The following is a 26642-nucleotide window of genomic DNA, read 5'->3' on the forward strand; positions in this document are numbered from 1 at the left end:
TTATCATCCATTTATGTCATACTATCAGTACCGTAAAAACCGGGTGTGCATAGGGTACAATGCACACGGGCCCCGTCCTCGAACTATTTATAATGGATCCTCAAAAGGTCAAATTCTCAAAAACGTTTGATGATTAGGAGCATCAAGGTCTTGATTCGCACACTGATCTCGAGTGATCTAGTTAAGGCACTGCATATCAAGTATAATTGTCATTTTTTGATGAAATAATTGCTCTTAAAAGTTTAATATTTAATGTCCTCATCATGATTACTCTCCAGTTTTCTCAGTGCTTAATATCTTTAGCCTATCTGACCGCAAGCATATCTTGCCTTTCTCTCATCCCTTCAAAACGGCAATATTGATTCTTTTGAATTTCTGTCACGTACTCGTATTACTTTTAATTTCCCTCAACCTTCCTCGGCCACATTTCATATCCCTCAATTGTCTAATACTCAATTCCTAAACTCCTAAATAGTTGAAATAATGCAATCATAGTCTTTGCTGACTATAGTTTTAGTAGTTTGTTTTAAATTGATTTAATTATTATCATAGTTTGTGTTTGCATTATTTTCCATATTTTCCGGTTTTTCCCCATAATAAACATTACGCGCAATACGTTGTTACCTATTATAGACTATAGGCAATATTAATAATTATTAACACTCTAATATCTGATACGTAAACCGCGATATCGTATTTATTATCTTTACTATGAACCAAACATTAAGATAATTAAGATGACAACGTCGCACGAAAAATCGTTCTCAATCGTGTAATCAAAAAAATAAAATGTTCTTAATCGTACAACACTGATATACGTATATATATAAACCACAAAGCTAAAATTTTGATAAGTAAAATTGTTACTATGTTGTAAAGTTGTGGTTTTATTTTCGATAATCTAATGAATTACAATTGTGATTTTATTTGAATTATCGAACTACTTAAATTGTATAGGTATAGTTCTATTACTGTATTCTATTTTTTTATTTGTGTCATATGTTAATATTCTTGTAGGTACGCGATTAACCGAAAATAATAATATATGAACTGTTTAAGCATCTCCTGGTTCATTCATTTGAAAAAAAAGGCCAGTGACCCTTTGTTAAATAGCCTGGAAGAAATTTCAGAATTCAAGCATCCAGTACAATTTAAACTCTGGAGCACATTTATGTACCATACATGCACACGTGATCTAAGTTATTAAAAAAAACTTAATTAATTTATCAGTACATTGGAAATGTCTTGATTAGCATATGCTCAATGAGCATTGCTCATGTATCAGATTAGTTTTATATTATATTAGTTTTAAGACTATTTAATCGTTTACTTTTGTTTTACGAGTAGGTACTTACGTTTTAATAATATATTTTAATACAAATACTAAAACTTTTTCAAATAACCGAAAACTCCTAATTCCGATGAATCGGCGTGAAATTAATTTAAAATAGTACGCTACGAGTATTACTAAGCAACTGCGTTTACACAAGAATTCCTTTGCACGCCTAATGATCACAAACCAATCAAAGTGAACTACTGGTCTGTACTTACTTATAAGTGAGGTAAGTTATAAGATATATCTTATCTGACTTTTATTTGTTTTCTTTTCGTAAACGAGTCCAAGTATTGGAAAATATTTGAGTCCTCGGGGCGAAAAGTCCTGGTAGATTGTTTACACAGTATTTTTAAACACGAATTTTAAACGAATTGATCGCGACAACGACGACGAAGGATCGCCGACTGAAAACTCGACAAACATATTAGGAAAAGTCGAAACTGCGGCCTGTGACATTTAGCTATCCACAATGTACAACCACCGTAAGTATCCACTGACGCAATTGTCCAAACTTAAGGAAGCCACCAGATTGCGAATGGAATGCGAGAGGGAGGCTAAGCGGAGGGACAACGAGACGGTACGAGAATGTGATAACCAAATCACTCGGGTAAAAATTTTGAATGAAAAATATTTTTATGCGGTGCAACAAAATGACAATAATAACTACACTGTAATGGTTTCAGAAACGACTTGGTAAACCTCATGTGAACCGAACAGAAAATCTCATAAGAATAAACGACAATCGATTTTACCACGACGATAGTGATCCTATTAAGTATGTACATTGTAAACAATTTAAGTTTAAATAAAACTAACATACGTTAACGAATAATATAATAAAAATAAATCAATAGTATAAATAAATGGTTTCCATGCTCAAATTTTACTATAGTAAAATATATAAATTATAGTTGTTATACAGTTAGAGAGTGAAATCAAAATCAATGAATATTCTAAATAATCATATTAATTATCATTGGTATACAATACCATTATTAGCAATACTATTATTATTGGTTTTTATTTGTATTTATTGACAGACAGTAATGGCGTAGTAAAATAAACATTTTATGATTTTCTAATTCTTTCTCATTGAATAATAACTCAAAAACATTTTCCCCGCTCTTTATATTGTGAGTTTATAGTGTTTACATTTATTAAATTTAGGTTTGTTAACATATATTTATTTTTAACTATTTAGGTAGATTATCTCAAACTATATATTTAGATCTATTTAATGTTAATATTCGTATTTTTATTTTATACTTGCTAATTGTATATTAAATATTAACTTATAATATTAATTTAGACTATCAAAAATAACATTTAACTAACGAAATATATTACATTTATTTTATTCTTTGATCAAGTGGGCGTCACCAATAACATCTATTACAGAAATTGAAAAATTTGGTGACCATTAACTCATGTGCATAATTTAGTAAAATATGTTTAAAACCTGTATCGTTAAATGTATTCAATGTTATTAGATATGTTTCTCAACGATTAAATCTTGATGAAAAAATTAAAATGCTTGAGTTAAATTTGAAAAATCGTGAAATCGATATGATAGAGGAAAAAAATAGGCTCAAGATTGTGGAAGAACCGCAGTTGGTGGTTAATGATGGTAACGATTTCGTCTTGTTCAGCGAAAATACGGTCCATTATAATATAGAAAAAAATGATACAATAATTGAAAAAGATCATTCGAATATGGTGAGACAATAAATAAATAATATTTTAATAGCACTAATACAACAAGATAATTGTAGTAAAATTAAGATAGAAACAAATACTCGGGTTTCCTATTACTTGTACAATCATTTACAAAAAATTTTTCATCAGTACCATCAACATTTTTCGTAAACAGTAATAAAAAATAGGAGATAATTAGGAATTAAAATTTTATTTGTAAAATGATCATTCTACATATTTTACCATAAGTAAAAACCTATTACGAAATTCAAAAACCATCTGATTAAGAGTTTCGATATGAAATTTCATAGGTTCTCGGAGTCAGTATTTTATAGAGCTAATCCTATTGTTAATTTAAATAATGTATTAAAAAGAAAAAATCAACACTTATTCTATGCTTCGTCTATATTTACCATTATTTGTTACGAAACTTTACAGCTTTTTTTAAGGTTTGTTTTTTATAAGTTCGCTAAAAATTATTTGTACATAACATTTTTTAATTAAAAAAAAATGTTTATTTAAATTCTATACAATGCAATTGGTATAATTAGTGTAAATTATTATGGAAAGGAGGTTTTGTTTATGGAAAGACACTCGGTAGTACCATCCGACCAAGTCCAAATTAAGTATTTCATTTTAGTAGGCCACTATATTTTTAATCTTCTTAGTACATTACCGGGAAGTGAGCATTAATAGTATTTATACTCATTAAGACCTTTTATATTATTATGTTTGCACGCAAAGAGTATAGATAAATCAACATATTATTCTTTGAATAAGTACGTTTACGAGACCCCGAAGGTAGAAACTAGACTAATCATCAGTCCGGAAAACATCGAGTTCAGGGTAAACATTTATCACGCAGGAGTAACCAAAATCGCAATCATTTTTACTAATGGTTAAATCTTAGGTGAACTCGAACGCAACACATGAAGTTTCTAAACTACATATTAAAGTCACAAATCGCAGTAAGAACACCATATTATGCCGTTACAGTCACCTGTCTGATCCAAATTCTGTGCTTCGAGATGACATGAATATTATAAAAGTAAATATTATTGTATACCAATGCAGTTTATCAATCGTCAGTGTATGATCTGTCGTCGATCGAATTCGATTGAAATTCATTTTTTTTTTTCTTAATTAAAATCACGCATTTACGTCCGTGGCCTTTATTTCAAGTAAAAAGTCTCCGGTCTGGAGTTATCCTTTTTTTTTTTTGCTTTTATAACATTGTATCTGTTAACAATTTTTACATTATTATAATATTATATATTAACATTTTAATTTTTAATTTATCTTTTTCTCTCTCTCTCTCTCCTCTCTCCGTTCAGGTAAAATCAGACAAACCATGTCGTTTGCGACCCGCGATGATGATCGATTTCCCTGTGACATTTAAACCAGCTGAATTGTTGAGTACTAGAATATACCAGAGTTTGAAAAACGTGCAGTTGGTATTCGAATGCAGCAATGATCGATCGGATGTAAAAACCGTGTTTCACATTCCAGTGAACTTTCGCGCAGTCAAGCCGGAACCGGTAGTGGTTACCGAAACCATAACGTACGGTTGCTCCAATACACACATTTTATTTTATTTCATTTGTTTATTCCAAAAAGTTAAAACGGGTTATAACCGGGTTTTAAGTTTTCTTGGGTTTTGGTTAAAGAGTTATAATAAGGTTTAGGTTTTTTCTGGTTTAGGTTTTCGAGTTGTAACCGGGTTTTATGTTTTTTTCAAGTTTGATTATCGATTATAATAATGATTTACTACTTAAATGTACACAATAAAAACGTTAGATAATTTTTTTTCTCAAAATTCTTTATTATGTCATCTGTTTCAATTAGAACAATAAGTTTCAGTGATAAAAATAATAAATAATGTCATTGAAAATAAAACAAAGAAAAAAAGCCAGCTCCCAACGAAGGTATTTGTAAATAATAAGATAACGATATTAATAAACTAATATTAATCATAAATTAATTTACATTATACTTTAGAAATATAAACAAAAATTAGTTAAGTAAGTTAAATAATAGAAAGTTACTTATTCATGATAATTATTAAATTTTAAAAAGCATTCGAGAATAAAGACAGCAATAAAGAACATTGCACAAATAATATGATAATATAATAATAATGATAACTAATGAAAATTACTAATGAAAACAAAAAGAATTAATAAAATATATTTATTTAAATATCAAAAACAATTATTGACAATGTATACAAAAATACATCACACATAATTCTTTTTTAAAAACAACTAACATGTTTCTAGACTAGTGACTATTCAGAAAAGACTATTCTAACTTCTAAGCATACCTGCCAACCGATAAAAATTAAAAATACATATTTCAATTTCCAATTTTTATTCCTCATAAATAATGTTTAAAGATAAAATATAAATATAAATCAAGTTCAATCTTAACAAATATTTTACTTACCTATTCATTAATTCCAAATTAATTCATAATTCTACGAGGTGTAGATTCATTTTGTACCCAGTGTCAAATTTTTATGGATACCCCGGGGTTCAAAATCTGGTTACTACCCGTATCGACTTTAGTTTATTCTCGACCATATTGTTATCCATAATAAAAATCGTATACATTTTAAATCTTTTTATATATATACTTTTGCTTTTACACACTAATAAAACATTTGTTTTTACTTTTAGTAAAAAATATATTTAAAAACTAAAAATGAAAACTTTTTTTTGTATTTACTGAATTTATTTGATTATAACGATTTTTTACTAAAAAAAAGTGTAGAATTTTTATTCATATAAATTGATAAAATTAAGAAAAAAAATGTTTTCATCTTGCTTCAGAAAAGTATTATAATATTTTTAACTCATGCCCTAGACTAACTACATACATTAATTTCAGTTTCCCACTAGCTAATGACTCGAACATAAATATCAATCCTAAGAAATATTTAATCTTAAAAAACAACGGTGATGCTGATTGCGTATTTAGCGTGCTCAAAGAGGCAGAGTATCAGACCACACGACGTGATTCCGGTAAGTAACTATATAACAATAATATTATAACCTTCATTATATGCTAGTGCTGAATTTAAATCATTGCATAAAATACTGATGAAATATATATTCTTCAAATACACACCTACTGCAGAGTTGAATCTATAATTATTGAAAGTCATTTTCTCCGTTATGAAAGTCCTTCCTCATTTATGTAGTCTTTTACGAAATGTCCATAATATTTTTGTATTCAACTTTGATATATTATTCGAATGATCGTAAACAGTGATCATTTTTTTTGAATATAACTTCAATCCCAACATGTTTACTGATCATCGTCGACTATTGTTTATAATCGACGAACTGAATTAGCGTAATTATATGCGAAAGGCTCTAAAAAACGTAAAAGAAAATAAATTATATTTTTGAAATATCTCGAGGCTTTCGCGTTGATTTATTCAATTTTAATTTACTTCGCAAGTACGTTGATGATTATCATCGATATTGCAACTACAAATCACTCGTGTTTCTTCGAATAATTGTAAGTTTATACGGACAGTTGATCTTTGAAAAAATGTTTCGAGAAGCGTAAATAATCATAATTCGTTTTAAAAATGTATTATTGCAGAAAATAATGTTTTTGTATTGTCCGGTCTGCCTCTCGGAAAAATCCGACCATCTCAGGACAATCTGAATGGTATAGATATAAGTTTAAATTTTATGTTACATTATTGTGCGGCGCACAGCGTGACAGTGACGTTCAGTTATTTTTAGACGGGTTAACAAAGCACATGGCCGCGTTGAATTGTACCGCAAATGCCGCGAAAATTGATAAGAACATATTTAAAGATATCATCGGATCCGTCGTTCGTAAAATGTTCACTTACTTCAGGTGGAGGAATAACACCAACGTGTTGCTACCGGCTAAAGGGTCCGTAAGAGTACCGGTTATTTTCAACCAGAACTTTGCGCACTCTACGGTCTCCGAATCGTTTGTGATCACGTTCGACAGCACGGACCATGACATTCCTAATCAGGTAAAAACGCAACGTTCTGAACTATATTATTCTCTGACACAACTGAATATTGAACTGTAAGATGTCAAACAAGTATCTAAGATCAAGACTATGAGTGATTTATGGAAAATGTACATTGTACATGTGTAATGACAGTGGTGTGATAAACATTTATGAATAACGAGGGTATAAAAAAGTTTTTTAACTGGCAAATTTTACAATTTCAAATATTATAGGCGTTAAAATCGTTTAATTATATTTTAAGAAAAAATGTCGGGGACCTAAACTCTTAATACCCCTGGCTACGGACTTGACTAGAGTCCATTTATTATAATTTATATCTATTAAATACGTTTTTAGTATACCTATCTATATTCTAGATCAAGTCGTCCATCAAAGAGACAATTACTTTTTTAAAGCTAACCTTTTTACTTCTGATAATTTTCCAAGAAATTGTACTCTGGCCATCCCACGTATACCATACATGACAGCGGTGGCGACTTATATCAAGACCTTATGTTCCTAAAAATGTGTTTTTAACTTGCGCGGTTCGATTATGCAGTGGCACTCACATGACGTTTTCGTTCCAGGGAGTGAACGTCATCGGTTACATCAAAGAACAAGAGCTAATCGTAATACCTGACGTTATTGACGCCGGAATTTGCTATTTAACAAGCTCCGAGCAAGTGGTCGGTTTTCGGGTTCAGAACAGCAGCAGAGTGATGATGCCATACGAGATCAAACTGCCCAACAGAGGACTTTTCAGACACGTGAAACTCAGCCACTCGAAGGGATACCTTAGAGCCAATTCCTCGCTTGAAGTGTCCGTGCGACTACATCTGAAGTGATTTTCATTATTGTTGTCATTATTTTAACAAACCTAAAAAAAAATATTTGTTTGTAATGACAAAATATACTATGGGTATAATTTTTAGATACGATATTATATGGTCGGACGACTGTGCGATATTCTTTGACGCGGACAGCGGTTTCTTAAAGTTCCCCATCCGAGTATATCCATCCAACTCTAAGACTTGGTGCGAAGTACTTATCTTCGCCGTGGTGACTTCGCCGTTTGGTTTAAAGCTGACGCCTGACCGTTTGGATTTCGGAACGGTCAACACGACGGAAACGGTTGTCCGTAGTGTTGCATTGGCCAACTATTCAAGGACTCCGATGAATTATGGATTTTTGGATTTGCCGGAGGTAATAAGGATTTTATAAAAACGAAAAATTGTTCGTTAGTAATAATTAGATGCCAACGTGATCAACAGAAACTCATAAAATAACTTACAGATTTATTAATGTTCATCAAATTATGGGTTAAGGAACGCATTTTTAACACCAAAGGAGAAACGATGTTAAAAGCATTATTTGTATCCAAATTCCTGTATAAAAATTATTTCTTACATATAAATTTGTATATAAATAACTATGTAAAAAATAATCACAAATTTTTATCTAAAATAAAACGTATTTTAAAACCAATATATTTCTCCCGATTGTTTCTAACGACTACTTTTTTTTATTATTTTTTCAAATTTTTTAAGATATTTGACTGACTTAGAGATATGAAATATTTTTAGATGGTTTCCATACACCCAACTGCATTTGGAACTATATTTTCTGGTGAAATTATCTGTCTGCACGTGCATTACAGTCCTAAAATACCAAAAATGTTACCTCGAGACGTTCATATGTTTGAAGATGATTTCATAATAACATGTAGTACAATTACTGGTTTGAATGCAGACAAAATTTTCTCTGAAGCCGAGACAACCGAACAAGTAAGATTGTACATATTTCTAGTTAGAGCGCAATATACAAAGATTCAATAAGGTTAGACTATAGTTTTAAAATAATAAATTAATTTACCGATCAAATTATAACAACATAAATTACTATTTATCTCCATCTTTGTAAAATTTTCTTTTAGTAATTGTTAATATTGGCATGGTTGATGATTTTTAACAATCAATTCGATATAATAATTAACGGTTGCATAGTATGATATCGATTGTCAAAAATCGTTTATGGACCAACGGTTTCGACAATTGGTTGTATAAATATATCGATTCTAAATGTTTTCGCAATTACTTGGAAAACCTTTCATTTTCTTCCAGATTTACGAAACAGCTACTGAAGAAATATCAACTGTTAATGAATATAATAAATCGACAGCAAGCATCAATTATACCTACGAATTAGACCATGGCCCGGATAAGTTCGTATATTTTTGGCGCGTTGGTTTTCAGTCGACATATGACTTAAGCTATATTATGACGTATGACCCAGAATACAGATGCAGAGACTTATGAACGTTGTCAAAGTAAATTCGTCGATTAGAAATTCCATTGTAAAAGAAGCTACAATGATTTGCAACGCGAAAATACACGAGATTCCTGTAGAACTTTCCGTTCAGAAAATCATTTTTGAAAAAACTCCGCACACATCCTTTTCGACGTTTAATATCGATTTGAGGTAAATTTAGTGAAAACAATTTTCTTACCTATAGGCGCACATGGAGAAATGGGCGTATTTAAAAGCACCATACCATACATGTTTATTCAATTGAACCTTTAGTTACATGAAAAATTACCAACTTAAAGTTACTTACTTAATTTATTACTTATTACTTATTATTTATTTAATACTTTTGGTGACGACAATAGCATCCCACTCCCACCCAGAACTATTTGCGCCTATAGTGCTCACAACAACATTAATGATGAAATAATGAATTATTTGATATGAATTATTATCTTTGTCAATATCTCAAGAGCATCAAACTTGTCGTCTGTATCTGAACGTAATATAAAATCGTTCCTGGATTTCAAGATTAGATTCGAGTTCGTTTCGGACGACCCTTCTGTAGAGTTTAAGCCGAAAAATGGAATTCTACAATCGAAAGATGTTATTTAACTATTCAAACCGGTAATGATTCCCGATTTTATTTTAAAATTATTTTTTACAGGTAATTAAAATTTGTGTCGTACTTCGGCCGAAATTTGATCACAAATTAAAAAATATGTATAAGAAATGTCTCGATTTTGTGTCAGAGAATATTGATGTCAATCAAATTTTAAAACATGAATATCACTATCTAAACCAAGTATATTTTTTTGGTTACCACTGTTTACCAAATATTAAATGAAACCTTTTGATTGGTCAGGTTAATGGACCATTAACTCACGATCAAATCAGATTATTCGAAGCTAACCGAACATTTTATTCCAAGCTAACGGACCAAACGAAAATTATTTCCGCTGTGTGCTTTGTACAATTTATTAACAAAAAATCAATCGAATATTTTGGGTATTGTATTTATTATTTAAGTACCAATTAAATAATCAATTTATATTTTACTGGTAACCAATGCGAATACATAGAAAGGAAACAAAAGTAGTTGGCACTTCGATATTGAACATAGAAGTAGCTTTTTTTCTCCATTTATTCGTGTTTTTAACATGCTTGTGTTCATATATAATATATTTTACTCGTTATAAGCTGATGGATCTATTAAGTTTGTAATATTGTTAAAAAATAATGATAATTATATTTTTTTTACTTTTTTTTATAATAATGTTCAGATATAGTAATTTTGATCAACCGTCTTTGATTGTGACGTTGTTAACGATTTCAGTAGGAAAATAAATTTGACTGAAAAATGTAAAACTATAAATTAATAAATTTAAAACACAGTTGTCGATTTATTATTTTTAACTATTAAAAAAAACAACTCTGATTTCGGTACAAAACGGGGGCTTTCAATCGACGACACATCGATTGAACAACTTGAACGGATTGCGTCTGGGATGTTATCTCGTGCCGTGCACGTAATAACATCCGGTATCAGGACCCGCGTACCCTTACGCGACGTCGATTTGGCCGTTTGCCTTCTGATAGTAGTAATTTTTCGGATTCGCGGGACGCGCGCACATCGTTACGTAATACGTATTTATGTACAATACGTGCACGTTATTGACACCCGTGAATTTATGTGCGCGTTAAGATTTGACACGGGATCGTTGAAGCTAAGTGTTGTGTGCCCGACAATGAGGCCGAACATAATCTTGTTTGCCGATCGAATACATTTCGGCAGATGCACCATGAACGTCCGTCACGAGCAATTGCTGTTTGTGCGAAACGTAACAGAGCGCCCGGTCCCGTTGAAGATCTCTCTGCCGGACCCGATCGGACCTTTCTTCTGTTCATTCGTATTATTATTAATATTATCATATTCATTACAGCTTTATAAGCCATTATTGCCGATTTAAAACGTATAATAAATCTAACGATGAATTACTACATTATTAGGCTCTGAACGGCGAGTCGCAGTTGCTATCTCCGGGTGTTACGATGCCTATCAAAGTATTGTTTACGCCCGAACACGAATCGACGGTAAGCGACTTTTTAATAACTATTTATTTATTGTCCTCCCATCATTATAATCCTAACAATTTCATCAAAATCTTTGATTTGTATACAAAATTGTTAAAAATCGTATCACATTCGATCAGCGTAATTACGTTTTCTACATCCTATAGTATAACTTGGAATTCCTCTTTACATATCAAATATATTACTTTTATTATGATTAAGTACGCCGAGCATATCGTAAAACTCTTGAGATTCTAAGTGAAGACACTTGAATGTATTAATCTCGTAATTTTTTTACTTTCTTGTAACCAAATCGTTCAGTTTCATGTAATATCTTATCTTAATTGATCGGAAATATGACAAACAAGATCATATCATTTTTCCCGTAATAATTTGAGTACTATATGTGTATAAAATAATTGTAACAATACATGAAAATATTAAAAACTTAGAAAATAATACTTTACACGGAAGAATTTGAATAGGTTTTAATCATTAAATGAGTAGGTACTGATATTATGTGACAACAGATCTAAAGGAAAGATAATCATGACCCGTTATGTTACCCAATTCTTGCTAATGCACATTAAATAATTTTGCTTGACCAATTTTTTATTCTTACTAACATTGAAGTTTAGATAAACTAATTATTATTTTATTTTATTATTATTTTACCTCTATTTCATGAAAATTTAAAATAAACTTATTCGTTCTTTTTGAAAATGCCAACAATTCATGATTCGTTTTTCTTCAAGAAAATATAGACACTCTTTTAGGTAATCTTTAAGTTTCTTTTTCTGTATTTATATCGTATAACATAATTCGTGTAAAAATCTTCATATATTGTATTGTACACTATTTTAAAATCAAGTATTCAATACGTATAATACAGCAACACAACCTTGGTGAAAAAAGTTTTTTTAACACGACGTTCATCATTGTATTCAAATGTATAGCAATAATACGACAAAAATATATTGCCACTCTAGTGATACTAACACAATTTCTAAATAGTATGATTTGACACTAACATTTTTCTGTTCTAATATCTGATCCAAGAAGTAAAACGACAAAGGTCAAATCATCGGTTTTAATGGCGTGTTATAAGTTTTTTATTTGACTAAAGTTGGTTTGCAATAAAACACCATAGACCATGATTGTGTATTATTATTATTGCGTGGAACTAAACCTACCCTTCGCGTATTATCTTGAATCAATAGGCGACTATAATTATTTGTTGCGTCCTGAAAAAAAGGTGAACGAAACCTTGGAGGTCACATCGGAGACGACGCGGCTAACGGTCAAGTTGTCGGGCTGCGGTCTGAGGCCGACGTGCGACATCACGCCCGGCGGTATCTTCAACATAATACATACCACGCACGAACACTCGGACAGCAAATTCATTTTTCAGGTAATTTTCGCGCGGAAATCAATTATTTACAGCTTGTTTCAGACGCATGTGTGCACACACACGATTGTTCGTAGTTTACTAAGATCAAACGGTTGTCCACTATTACCGTAGAACATGACAGAAAATAATCCCCCTCCCCTCCTCGTCGTCCAATAACGCTACACATCAGCGGTGATTGGTGTAACATGTTTCACATACATGCATTGGAAAACAATAGGTTTCATGATACATACAGTCCGAGTGTGTGAAAAATATTACATACACCTGTTACCCGCCGTAATATTTATTGAACGCGACGTGACGCGATAGTATTTTTGAGTCATCGATTCATTATTGTTTATTATCCATTATCAATATAAAATGCGCTCGGAAACTGACTGTAAAATAACGGGAATTAAAATTTATTACACAACTATTAGACTGTTAGCTTAAAATTATATTTTTGTACTATATTATCTGCGGTAAAATCGTCGTTGCAGCGATCAACTGCAATATTGTGATTCGTATATGTCTTGTACTGCACGATAACATTCTGGATAAAGTGAAAAAAGTTTATATAGGTCCAACATTTTCTTTTTTTATATTGATTTTTCTTTGGTAAAAAACTGCGGCAAAAGTTTCGAGCAACAATTAATAACTATAGATCGGATCAGAACGGAAAAATCATAAGTAAAATGTTCTCAAAATTGAACAAATGATTAACTAATTATACATTCCATCATAAAACACTTATCATAATGGTATAGTAACAAATAAGTATATATTAATGGATGATAGAAGGGAAAAAAATGAAATACGAACTGTTGCGGTTCTGGTACTGTGATAGACACACTATGTATAATAACTGTAATGTAGCGTATCAAAATACCACCTCCGTACACACAACATATTTCTTCAAAATATTATGTATGAGATTTCTTTCCATAAAAAGCGATATTAATAATAATTACTGTCTTGAGAATATTCCAAGTAGTGACAACACTACAACATTATGTCATATCGAAGTACATTTTTTTTTTCAACACATAATAATAATAGTATTACTAACCGACGCGTTTTAATGGAAACATAACAATGATATATTATAGGTAAACTCTCGCGGTATGCACAATATATGTATTTTATTATGACCGGACAATGTACGGACTAACATAATATATTCGAACGTGCAGATGTAATACAGTGACACACGGCGTTTTTATACTGTGTTGTCAGGACACCGCCCCGCACGTCTGTCCTGAGCTTCTTAAGAATTTCCAATTGCTACCTATACGTACAATAATATTTGATTTTCATCAAACCTTGGGTTCGTTGAATTTCTACGAAATGAATCCAAACCTTCAAAATAATTAATCCGCGACGTATTCCAACATCGTGTACAAGCAGTGACGGTGCTAGAGTTTGCGAGGCCCTGGGCAAAATAAATGTTGGGTCCTATCATTTATATTAATATAATATTTTAAGTTCAGTTAAATCAGAACCGCGGGGCCTTAATTATAATTTAAGGCGCTGGATCCTGGGCAACTGCTCCTATTGCCCACCCCCTCGCGCCGTCCCTGTGTACGAGTCATATGTTTCAAACGAGTTTTAATAGACATTTGTCCAATTGGCCCGTTGTAAAATTAACGTGCCAAGACAGATTCATTGCAAAATTGACGCGAAATCGATGTTATACACAAGTTGTCTATTTCTTGTAGAATTTTAACTCCTAGATATGGTTTAGCTTCAGGCCATAACGAAAAAATATAATCCAACAATCGAACTCTAGGGGTCTGATTAGATTAGGTTTTCGAGTATAACATAAAAAAACAACATAGGTGTGCAATTATACAGTGATTTAACTATACCGTGATTTAATGTCGGCTTGGCACTTAAAGGGTTCGTTTATTCAAAAAAAGTCCTCAAAAATGTTTTCTCGTAAAATCATAAAATGTACCTACTTATATACTTAAATAGTGCAAAATATTATAATTTTTAATATTCCTTTATTTAAAATATTTATTTATTAACTATATAGTTAACGTCATTATTTAAATTACTACAATGTTATATAACTAGTATATAAGTAAATAATACCTTATGATATAAAATTCGATATTTTTTTAACGATATACAAAATGTACAGTTGATTTTTTTGTATGACAGGAATTTTTTTTAGTTCACTAAAGCCTGCCAGGAAATTAAAACCATAAAAATATATCAATTACGGTGATTATCATGATAATTTACAAATCTTTAGAAGTTAAGGCCCCTCCACACAAACTCAGTCGATGTCCCCGGACGCGTTCGTGGCCTAGCGTCCATGACCAGGCCGACACTACCGCGATCCATACGCAACTAATAACAATAGCAAAGCGAGCATAACGAAATAGGTTCGCGGAAAGTTGTTCGTCAGTTGAATCGTAATAACCATTACGAATATATTATTACACTTTATTTTTTCCGAACGACAATAATATTTAGATCGTGACCGCAACCATATATTAACCGCATATATCCAAATCGGTTGGACCCGGCGTGAAATATTAAGATTTAAACCGTTTTTGGCGCACATATTATTATGTAGGTACCGTTCGCACCACGGTCAGTACGCGGATACGTGATAACCGTGGTTTGCAACGTCCGCTCATCAAACAGCAAACGGGCCGGCGTGCGCCACTAGTAAGGATACGAGTATGTTTTTCGACCAAAAAGCACGGTACAATATGATACAGTATCGTGTGGGCTTATTTAAATACAATTTATACAAAATATCATTGTGATCAGTGGTGTTCCCATAGGATATACTACATATACGCCGTTTACTCTCAAAATTATTTTGAAAATTCAAGGATATACTACGCATGTTCTTAGGACTCGAGCACTTTGCGGAGAAGTATTAAATTTAATTCGTTTTACACGATCTAATTTAGATATTATTTTGCCTGGCCTTTAGTATATTACTATTATTATTATATTAAGTACCTAATTATTGACGGTGTACTACGACGGTATCAATTTATTTAAATAATTTTAATTTCTAATTCTGTAAAAAATAAAAATGTATACATTTCAGTTTTTCGTTAATGTTTACAACCCTTTCCCAACCACCATCACCGTATAATAAAAATTTCCATATTCAAACACTCGTTGGCATAGTATACTCTCAATAAAATGGATGGGAACATCACTGATTGTAATACAATTGACGTATATAATATCGACGTATGTGCCACGAGGTTACTTTTATTTATTTTTTTTAACAATTTAACAATTAGTACCGTGCAATTTTGTGGTGGATTCAGAAGAAAACAATCGATAACAATATAGCATACGTAGGCTGATGTAGCGTGTACGGTGTTATAAATATTATTTTCCACATATTTTACCTGTACTCAGGGGTGGATCCACTGTTAGTGAACCGTGATTCAGGCTATTTCAAAAGGCCATTAAATAGCCTAACAATAAATTTAATATAATTAATAAATACAATAAATAAAAAATAAATAATATAAATAATTATAAATAATAATAAATAAAATAAATAAATGTTATAAATTTATAATACATTTTATTAAGACTGAAACTGGATTATTATTGAATACCTTGTAACAAGAAAACAAAAAATTATCATAAGATTATATGTTTTTAAGTTTATTCATAATTACATCCGGAAACATTAATATTTTATTTTATGGAAAATTTCGTTTTACATGTGGTGCGGCGTAGAGATGATTTACTGCAATACACAGTTAAACTAGTGGCGTAATTTGGAGGGTTGCAACTTGGATATTTGCTTCATTCTATTATTAATTTCCACTTATAGTCAGCACACTTGAAAAATATGAGAATTCTTTTCAGAATTTTGTCAACAAATATTAACTGGGAGTCAACTGACCCCCTTACCCCCCCCCCTATATTTTTCTCTGACGCCCTGAAAACTGATTTTTTGGACATTACTTGTAATTAAGCTCAGACTTCAAAATCATTATCTCGAATTGAAACTGACGAAAAGTTTACGTTTTGATTTACAAAAGTTTAATAATAACAACATAACAATTTAATTGAATAATCCACAGGCGCATTTGGTCGATAACATCATGAGTTTAGTACTCATAATCTCTCATATTAACTCGGTGTTTACATAGATTACTTAAAAAATTTGTTTTAACCTTCTCAACTTGTTTAACCATTTAGGTTTAAAATATAAAAATATATGCAACGATAATATTTTTATTTTTTTTTAAAATCCACTTTAAAATAAATTATACTTAAATATAAGTTGAGATAAATCATTATCTTATACAAATTATAAGAAAATTTGTATTGAAACCATTAAAAAAAAAAAAAAAAAGTAAATTTATATAAACTAAAACGGTTTTGACTTTGAATTTTATTTTACTTTAATTTATTATCAAAAAAGTGATTAGTTTTTTATAAAATGCAACTTAAACGCAAATAAGTAATTTTTTCCACTTCTATAATGTATATATATACCTGAGTTTTTTAAGGTCATAAAGACCAACTAATGTACACGTTGTTATTATTATCATGCAGTTTCCAATATTTCCGTTCGTCGTTTTTTTTTTTTTTTTGCATTTACGCAGTATTTCTAAGAATAGTCGGTTCAAATAAACCGTGTTATTCTAGTAAAAAAATATAAATAATAATATAACAAGAAAAATAATAACCATGATAATAAACAGTAAAGACCAAGTACTAGACGATATAAACCTTTCTAGATTGTTATATTTTAGTTATTTTTTCAAATAACTTTTGGTTATAGTGTATAGATATAATAATTATTATAAATATAAATTTTTTTCATAAATTTATAATAAAAAAAATATATATCTATTGATGATTCTTAATAGTGTATGAAAATATTTAAAAATAAATATAATTATAAAATTTGAAGATTCTTGCTGCAATGTTGAACTTTAAATGACTTCATGTTAACAGTATAAAAATGATTATTTTTTTCATAAAGTCTACGATAGCTAACTAAATGTACAATCGGACAGAAAGAAAGAGTTTGGATTTATAGGTAATATTCCTACTTAAGTGTGTGATTTACTAAGTACCTAGGAAAACAAATATTAATATTAGTATTATATTAATAATAGTTTTTGTGAAAACGTTTTAAGTGTTTTAGGTTTACCTAAAATTTTCAAGTTTTATTAGATGATCATTAAGTTGCATTAAATTTTAAAATCTGAAGTTAAAATTTTCATTAAATTAAAAAATATATAAACTAAACGCTTCCCTGCTTGCTTGAAAAAATCATAACATTATTAGTTTTTTTTTTCAATAATCAAGTATTTGAAATCCGATTTAATAAGATATAGCGGGAAACTGTTGGTGCAGTTTATTGATGAAAATCCACAATTATTGAAACACCTATTAAGAAATATTATTTTTTACGACCTATAAAGAAATGTATTAATAAGATCACTTGTGAATTATATCAAGAGAATAAAATTCATTTCTCAAGCAACTGTTTAAAATTATTACTCTTAATTGCTCACTGGTCAGTATTACATTCACCCCAATATCCGTGTACTTTTGCTCCGTCCATCTTGTGAGTAATACAAAAATATCTAGTTATAAGCACAACTTACTGTTAAAAATATATATAACTATAATATCTAGTCTAATATTTTATCCTAATCCGAAATAACTAATGTCTAAAAGAATTATAAGTACATATATATGGTCTTTATCGTTTTTGTAAATTACAAACCAAAATTATAATTTATCACTTCACCAATATATGCAGGTATCATATTATGTACTAATCAATTCCTCTCCAAGACACAATAATGTGATCGAAAAGTCTTAGGTATATAGTATTTCGCTTTATTATCACATAAAATAAATCCACAAAAAAATATGATTTCCGCAAAGCGTAATAAGAAATCATAATTAAAAAGGTGACAAATACCAGCGGCACTGGCTTCCGGTTTAACGTGCAATTAGAATGGACAAAGCAGCGTTTGGATGCGATGACTGACGACGAATCTTACAAGTTCACGGAAGGATTGCGACTAGAAGATCGTTCGACTGCGGTTTTGCGATTCAACGGACCGGACTGGACAGAACTAGTAGGCGACGGTGCATTCGACCTGGGAAACAATGGCAAACCCTTGTGGTTTCAGCTAAATCCCAACGACGTGCGTAACGTTGAGGTGACTTTTAAGCCCTCGGATCGTCCTGTTGAAAAACTCGTTCCGGTGCAAGACATTTTATCCTTTGCCGTCGAAGACGAAACCGACCTCGTTCCCGGTAGAATAATCTTTTGGCGTCAAGTTTACGTGGCAAAAATCAACGTGCACGTCGGCCAATCGATTCTCCACTGGTTCTACGTACTAGGTTTTGTCCTCATGAAAACTCCTACTGCTACTATCCAAAGCATTCCCGTCGATAACAATAATTATACCAAAACCATTGATAACATAATAACACCGAGAAACAATGCACAATAATCATAAGGTAAATACATTAAAATATATAAAAAGAGTAGTTTTTCATTTCAACTTTTTTTTTTACGCACAATAGTTTTATTTTCATTTTTTACTAACCAATCGAAAAGAGAAAGGTTTTATGGCCGTTTTCATTGTTAAGCTGGCATATTAATTTTGCATTTTACTATTTCACCATTTTACAACAAAATTTGTCGTGGCAGTTTTTACTAGCATTAATAAAAAAAAATGCACGTGGTCTATAGATTTTTAAGTTCAAAAACGTTGAACCTAGACGTAGACAATACGATTCATAAAATCACTTACTGTCTAATTTATTACAAAGTTCAAACTATAAAAGATGAGCTGCAATAGGTTGTACGAAAAGGAATTGAGAATTCGATTTTTCTCTAGCAGAATGAATGACATAATCGTACACATTCCAAGGAAATCGTCGGTTTTCTTTTAATTACGACCTTATGATCTTAAAAAGTAATTCTCAAACGATAGGTATAGATATATTTATATAAATAAATAAATAAAATATTCGTATTCTGAATTGAAACTTTACATGTATACATAAATGAAGCAACTTTCTTCGAAAAAAAATTTCGCGAGAGACATCCCGGTAAGGTACAATAAGGTACACTCAGTGACTGCGTTAGGCATTTAGTCACCCTATGCCAATTTATAAAAATGCCGCTGTAATACAACATTGGTAATTTATACAAAAAAAAAAAAAAAATAGGGTCTTTACATCAATTAGATAAATATCCAGGTATCGAGAAACTTAAAATTTTATTTAATCATCGTAAGATTACTTGCCTCGATAGAGAAATCATTTAATTAATAACATTACTTGAGATATAAGTATTACCATACGTCTCGCTTTTGAGAAATGTATCCCTCTGTCCCCAAATAACGTAAAAATGTCCTGCCTTGAATGGCAATGTTATACATACCATACGATGCATAAACATAAAACGTATAATTTTATTAAATATGCGTAATTTTTTAATATTGTTGAAAAGTTTGCAAAATTATTATGTCTGTTATAAAAACATTATTATTATTATAGCTAGTAAGATATTCTTATAAATATAAAAGGTAATTGTAATATTTTCTCTGAATGCTTATGTTAATATGTAATTGATACCTCTTAAACGTATTTTATAAATACAAATTTTTTTGTACATATTTTTTTGAAAAAAGTAATTTTTTTATAATTTAGCCAGAATAAACACAGTCATGTTCAAATTTTAATTAGACAATGTATATGTATCATCAAAGTACTTTTATAATTTTTTTTTTCCAAGTCAAACATTGCTTATACCATATGCTAATATATAATATATATATAGGTAGATTTGTATAGATTTTAATTAATTTTTTACGAGTATTTTTAGTACAGCAAAATTAGAAAAACCGAAAAATCTTGGTAGTAATAAAAAAAAAAGACTAAGGTGTATTTTAGTATTTACATTATACTGTCGTTATATTTTATCAGTCAAGTTTGAAAATGATCTTGAACTAATAAACATATGTTAAAAAAAATACCTGTGTTATAATGTTATTTACCTATATTATATGGTTGCTGGCTGTCGTTATTATCGAATAAAGCACGTTAATATTATACATTTATAATATTTATGGCAAATATCAATCGGCCCTAACTCTTCAATACCCAAAAAAAAAAAAAAAATAAAAAACTCGGACCACAATTTGGATCAGACCTCTTTTCATAAATATCTTTGGAACGCAACTAGTATGCGGCTACTTTTCGAACTATTCGACTATTATTCAATAGTTCAGTGAAAACTTGAACATTGAAAGTTTTAAAAACTGTAGGTCCTTAGAATATCCAATAAATTACCCATTTCATTGGCATTATTTCTGCCCTCTAATACTGCTGCTTTATACGGAATGCCTGTACACGTCTTCCACCGGCCCTGGATATACTTCGAGTATTGATCTCCGCGGAGAATTATTGTACAATGCACACGGATTGTTAACGAAATTAGATACGTCTCGACACACTAAACCAGACACCCGTGAAAATTTGATACGGACTAGGTTATCCTGCGTGATCGCGGAATAATACAGGTATGTTATGTGAGAATTAAAACAAATATCGTACTCTCGCACACGTCGACTAATACGATTCGAGAGTTGATCGTGTATCATTACTGATATTACCAGCGAACTGATGATCAAGTCATTACACATTAAAAGTCCAGTGGCGTAATCAAATCTATGGTTTAAGGAAAGGAATCTATAGCCTTGTCTAAAAACACTGTCAATTAATTTTGTAATAGCTAACGCAAATTTTGAAACGATAAGCTCAGGACAGTATTTATTGAAGAGTATATTGTGAGTTGTTACCTTGGATGGTATATTTAAAATGGATGGCTAATTTTTTATACGTTCAATTTGTTAATTCTAATATATTTTTTAAATTTTTTTTATGATGCCCGGGATAGGTAAATTTTAAAAATTACGGTCCTAGACAATAGAATCTAGGTTCTGTATAATAACGATGTAAATATATTAATTTAATGGGAAAATAATAAAAAGGTATACATCAACTGTAATGTTCAACGGCGATTCGTTCGGTTCCAAGTGCGAGACGACGATAAGGTAATCGGTTGATTAATACTATTAATGAATGGACAATGTCCATTGGACATAATAAATGACTTTGAGTTACCGTTGTAACGACTTGGATCGGTAAAAAACGATCAATAATCAAACAATAACAATAATAGAGCACAGAGTAGATGACGCCTTTATCCGAGAACACCGGAAGTCAGATTTATTACATTTATTAAAATAATCTAATAATTATACGCGGACATTCATTTTTGTCCCGTATTGTCACGCTAAAGGCATTTATGAACGATATCCATAAATAATTTTGCATTATACGCGTGACTACCTGAACTCCTCTCTTCGCAGTATTCTCATGTAATAGGTATTTTATATATATTCGTTTTCGATTATTTTGTTTTTGTCATCCTGCGCGTACGGTTTACTAATTCTATGATATCCACATCGAACAATTTCACTAAGGAATACCGATCATATATACCTATAATATATTTCACAAAATTTGGACGTATCAACTTAACATTTTCTGTATTTTAAATTACTAAGACAATATGAATAGAAAAATTCCTCAAAAAAACACAAAAACTGTTTTTATTTTTTTTTTATTAAAAAATAATATTTATTTTTATTCATTTAGTGTTTAAAATGATAAAACTGGATGGTAAAACAACAGTAAATAAAACAACAGAATGTTGAGGCTTCTTATGATAAATCCCTTTAATTAAAAGTACTAAAAGTAAATAATCGAAAAAAAAATTATTAATTAATGGTATTCATTTTTTCATTTAACCAATTAATATATAATATATAGTGACAGAGATCGAAATGAAAACAATTAAAATAATTTCCAACAAAATTAAAAGTGTAGAAAAAAAATTAACCATACACAAGTGCACGACGTAGTAAAAATATAAAATGTAATGTATGATAGAAACTCGATAACTCGAATCGGTCGGGGGCAAAAAAATAATTCGAGTTTTCAAAAATATTTTATAATGTGATACAACACAAAGACTTCGTTTTATAATTGTATTTATTTATTTATACCATGTATAAAATATGTAAGTATGTATTCAATAGTAAAATAAATAAGTAAATAATAAAGAAAACAATAAATAAAGTAGGACTACTTTTGGAAGAAATTATATATTTTTGATTGTTTATATTATGTGATAAGGACGTCCTATCTGTAAAGTTTTCATTGATGATGAGCACGGAAATCTCGCCTGGAATTTCAGGTTGCTCACAAATATATTTACATACTACCTGTAAACTATCTAATGTCTGAGAAGTTGAAGGCAAAGGCAATTCCACATGATCATTAATATTCGACTTCTCCCCACTCAACTCATTAGGCATTTCTTTATTATTTATTATACATATACTTATTATATTATTTCAGTAATTTTCAGTAACGTAAGTCCAACATTTCGAGTTATAAGTCAAAAATTCAGCTCAAATGACTTTGACTTATTGAGAATTACAAGTTAACGAAATTCGGATTACCGATAAAATGTTTCACACATATCATATATTAAAATTCAGGGGTCAATGCATTCTTTGACTCAAAAAAAATTCGTCTTTTAAAGCTTGTAGTTATCGAAATTCCGCTGTAATTTCGTAAATTGTTTTTTAAACAATCGGCTAACACAAACTAACCACTAATATAATGCTTTCTCAAATTCATTACACTCAGATTCAATGATATTAACTTTTCTAACAAAATTACTCTTTGTATAAAGTGGAATTATAAAATACATATATTTGAATTATAAGTATTTTATTGTTTTTCAATAAAATAATAATAATATAAAGTGTCATAAATGTTCTTTTTCCAATATACTTATACAATAATAGTTCTATATTTATCACGATTTTAATATCTTCGATAAATGACATTTTAATGCTTTCATAAATTACGTACAAACACTAAAACGTAAAAGAAACAGTTAATCGTCAAAATATTAATAGTTTTTATTTAGTACACAAACTCAACCGAAAAAAAAACAATAAAATTGTAGAATTTTTTAAAAAACATTTTATACCATTATATCTATGTAAAATCTTATTTTAATTTAGTTTAAATTTAAATTTACTTACTTTAAACTTTCTAGCTTATAATTTGTACTCAGAACATCAAGAAAATAAATTTTTCTGATTAAATATTAAAGAACTAAAATATAAAATAACAATACATCAATTTTTTAAGCATATTTATTGTTTTTGTAATTTCATAAACTTACTACACTACCTATACTAAATATACTATTTATTTCCATTAAAATGATTTACAAAAGTACAATTATGATTCACTTCATTGTATTTTCATATTTATTACAATGTTTTATTATTATTATTACTATTCATTTACTAAGGAAAATACATGATATTATACTTAGGTAAAATGATTTGACAAAAGAGTTGACATAAATAAAAAAATATCTATTGATATCTTCGGTAATCTTATTTATAGGTACAGAATTTAGCATCTGGTAAAAATGAATCCTCTTGGTAATTATGTTCCTTATACAAAATTTTAAATGTAAAGGTTATTTCAATTTTCAACTTCATTTAAAAATCAATATATAAATAATTTTTATGGTGAACTTGGTAGTAATTTATCAAAGGGCTAATGACATGTAAACTTTAACTGTTGATATATTTTCCTTGAGCATCACAGTTTTTATCAAACAAATTTCATAATAGACTCACTAAAGTTATGTAGTATACGAGTTAAATACGAGTTAATTATAAAAAATTCATATTTATATAAGAATTCATTAATAAAAAACATAAGTGTTATAACTTATAATTATAATAATAGTTATAGTTATTTGGATTGTATTATGTATTAATTCTAAACTTAAATAAACATCTCTTTTATCCGGTAAAACACCATACATTCTAACATGTAAAATTATTTGATTACTTGATTACAAGATCTTTAAAAATTTATATTACATTTGACAATTTTTTACTAAGAGATATTTAAATTAGGAAAATAACTTAAAACATTATTGAAATTGATGAAGTCGTATTTCACACGTCATACACGAGTGTTAAGTGATATATATCTGGGCGAGAACCAACGCCTACGATAGAATAAGATCTCATCACTGTTTCATAGTTGTATTATTGTCTGTACAAGATATTTAAAATATTTAAAATACAATTATTTTCTACTTCAAAGTTATTAAAAATGAGTATATTTACAACAGAACAACTGTAAATTAGTATAACTCACCCTCCTCTTATAACTATAAATATATTATAAGAATGTCGGTCTCCAAAAAATCTATGCGCCATGTCATAAAAAATGAATACTTTAAATTGTAAATGAAACCATTTTTTCTGGGATCGCTTTAATAATTATAATGTTTTAACCTATAAATAATAATAAATAATGATGAATGTTCGAGCTATACGTTTACATTCGATTATCAATAGATAAATACGTGATGAATTAATAATTATATGCATATATATTCAAAATGAAACTTCGTGTATAAGATAACGATGCAATATGTTAGTAAAATAGTAATTTTTAATGACAAATTATCCATGCATGTCATTAGATGTTTATAAAAATCGATTTCGAAGACTGGTACAAAAAATAAAAAAAAAAATAACAACTATTATTTGGAACTGTATAAAACAGGACATTAGCTAGTAGTATAGTTTTTAATTAACAACATTAGAAAAATGTGTAATAAACTAATGGGCATAAAATGAAAACGAAAAAAATTACTACTGATGGAGTTCTAAATTAAAATTAATAGAAAAAAACTAAGCAAGTTTCTGAACGAAAACAAAAAATAATTCTACTTGTTATTGAATCAGACAACGTTAATAATAAATTATTATATATATATTATAACTATGATAAAAATTATTGGATGAGTGAAAATCATAAGAATAGTATTAAAGTATTATTGGTATTATGCGATAATAAATTGATTATTTAAGATAGAGTGCAAAACCAGAACAAAAACATTAATATCACACAAGAATTTCGATTGATGTCATCACAAATTAACATAGAATTAATAACAAATTATTTCTCAACATCATTAATAGGACCTAGTTTCTAGTAAAGTAAAATTATTATTTATTATTAGAATAAGTTACGGTGTGTAAATAGGGTCCAAATATTTTATCACAATAACAATAAAAAAATATTATTAATATTTGAATATTTTAAAAGGGCTAAATTGAACCCTAGTTCCAAAAGCATCTCGAATCCCAAATTATCTTAATTCGTTGTAAATCGATTTAGCCGACCATTTATACTTCACCTGATTTCTCATATTTCACGTATATGTATACTCTATCTATACTCAAAGCATTATTTATAAATAAAAAATTATATCAACAAAGCCCCAAAGACAATTTTAAGGAGTTTTACAGGCAACTTAATAAACATACTGAAATATATTGAAAGACCTCGACCCGCCCATGAGATATTTTACTTCTTTAGATTGGAGCAATTACAATTCCTTTATGTAATTAACCTAACCTTTAATTAACCTTAAAACTTTGGTTGTAAAAAGTGTAAAACCAACGTGTATTCTTCTGATACTTATATAACTATATTAATTCACATATACCTCAACAACATTTATTTAAATTAACACAATATGTTATACGAGTATTAAACGAAATGATGTATTGTCCTAGGTAACCAAAAAGTGAAAAAAATAATATACATCGAACCACATTTTTGACTTTTAAAAATTGTGATTTTCGAGAAATCCTTCTTCATTATATATATAT

The 26642-nt window shown here is 29.5% G+C and overlaps 1 protein-coding gene across 1 annotated transcript; it reads left to right on the forward strand.

Annotated features, from left to right (window-relative positions):
* Nucleotides 1–1805: 1805 nt before the first annotated feature.
* Nucleotides 1806–19286, forward strand: LOC112688440. The gene is given in 16 exon segments (XM_025561615.1): nt 1806–1943; nt 2020–2111; nt 2827–3052; nt 3942–4079; nt 6762–7052; nt 7622–7875; nt 7967–8237; nt 8618–8818; nt 9155–9255; nt 9327–9512; nt 9812–9944; nt 10006–10346; nt 11044–11248; nt 11349–11432; nt 12667–12822; nt 18735–19286. Coding segments are annotated over 16 exon segments (3369 nt in total).
* Nucleotides 19287–26642: the final 7356 nt, after the last annotated feature.

Source organism: Sipha flava, unplaced genomic scaffold (genome assembly GCF_003268045.1).
Source record: "Sipha flava isolate LNK unplaced genomic scaffold, YSA_version1 110_pilon_pilon, whole genome shotgun sequence".
NCBI classification, from domain to species: Eukaryota; Metazoa; Arthropoda; class Insecta; order Hemiptera; family Aphididae; genus Sipha; species Sipha flava.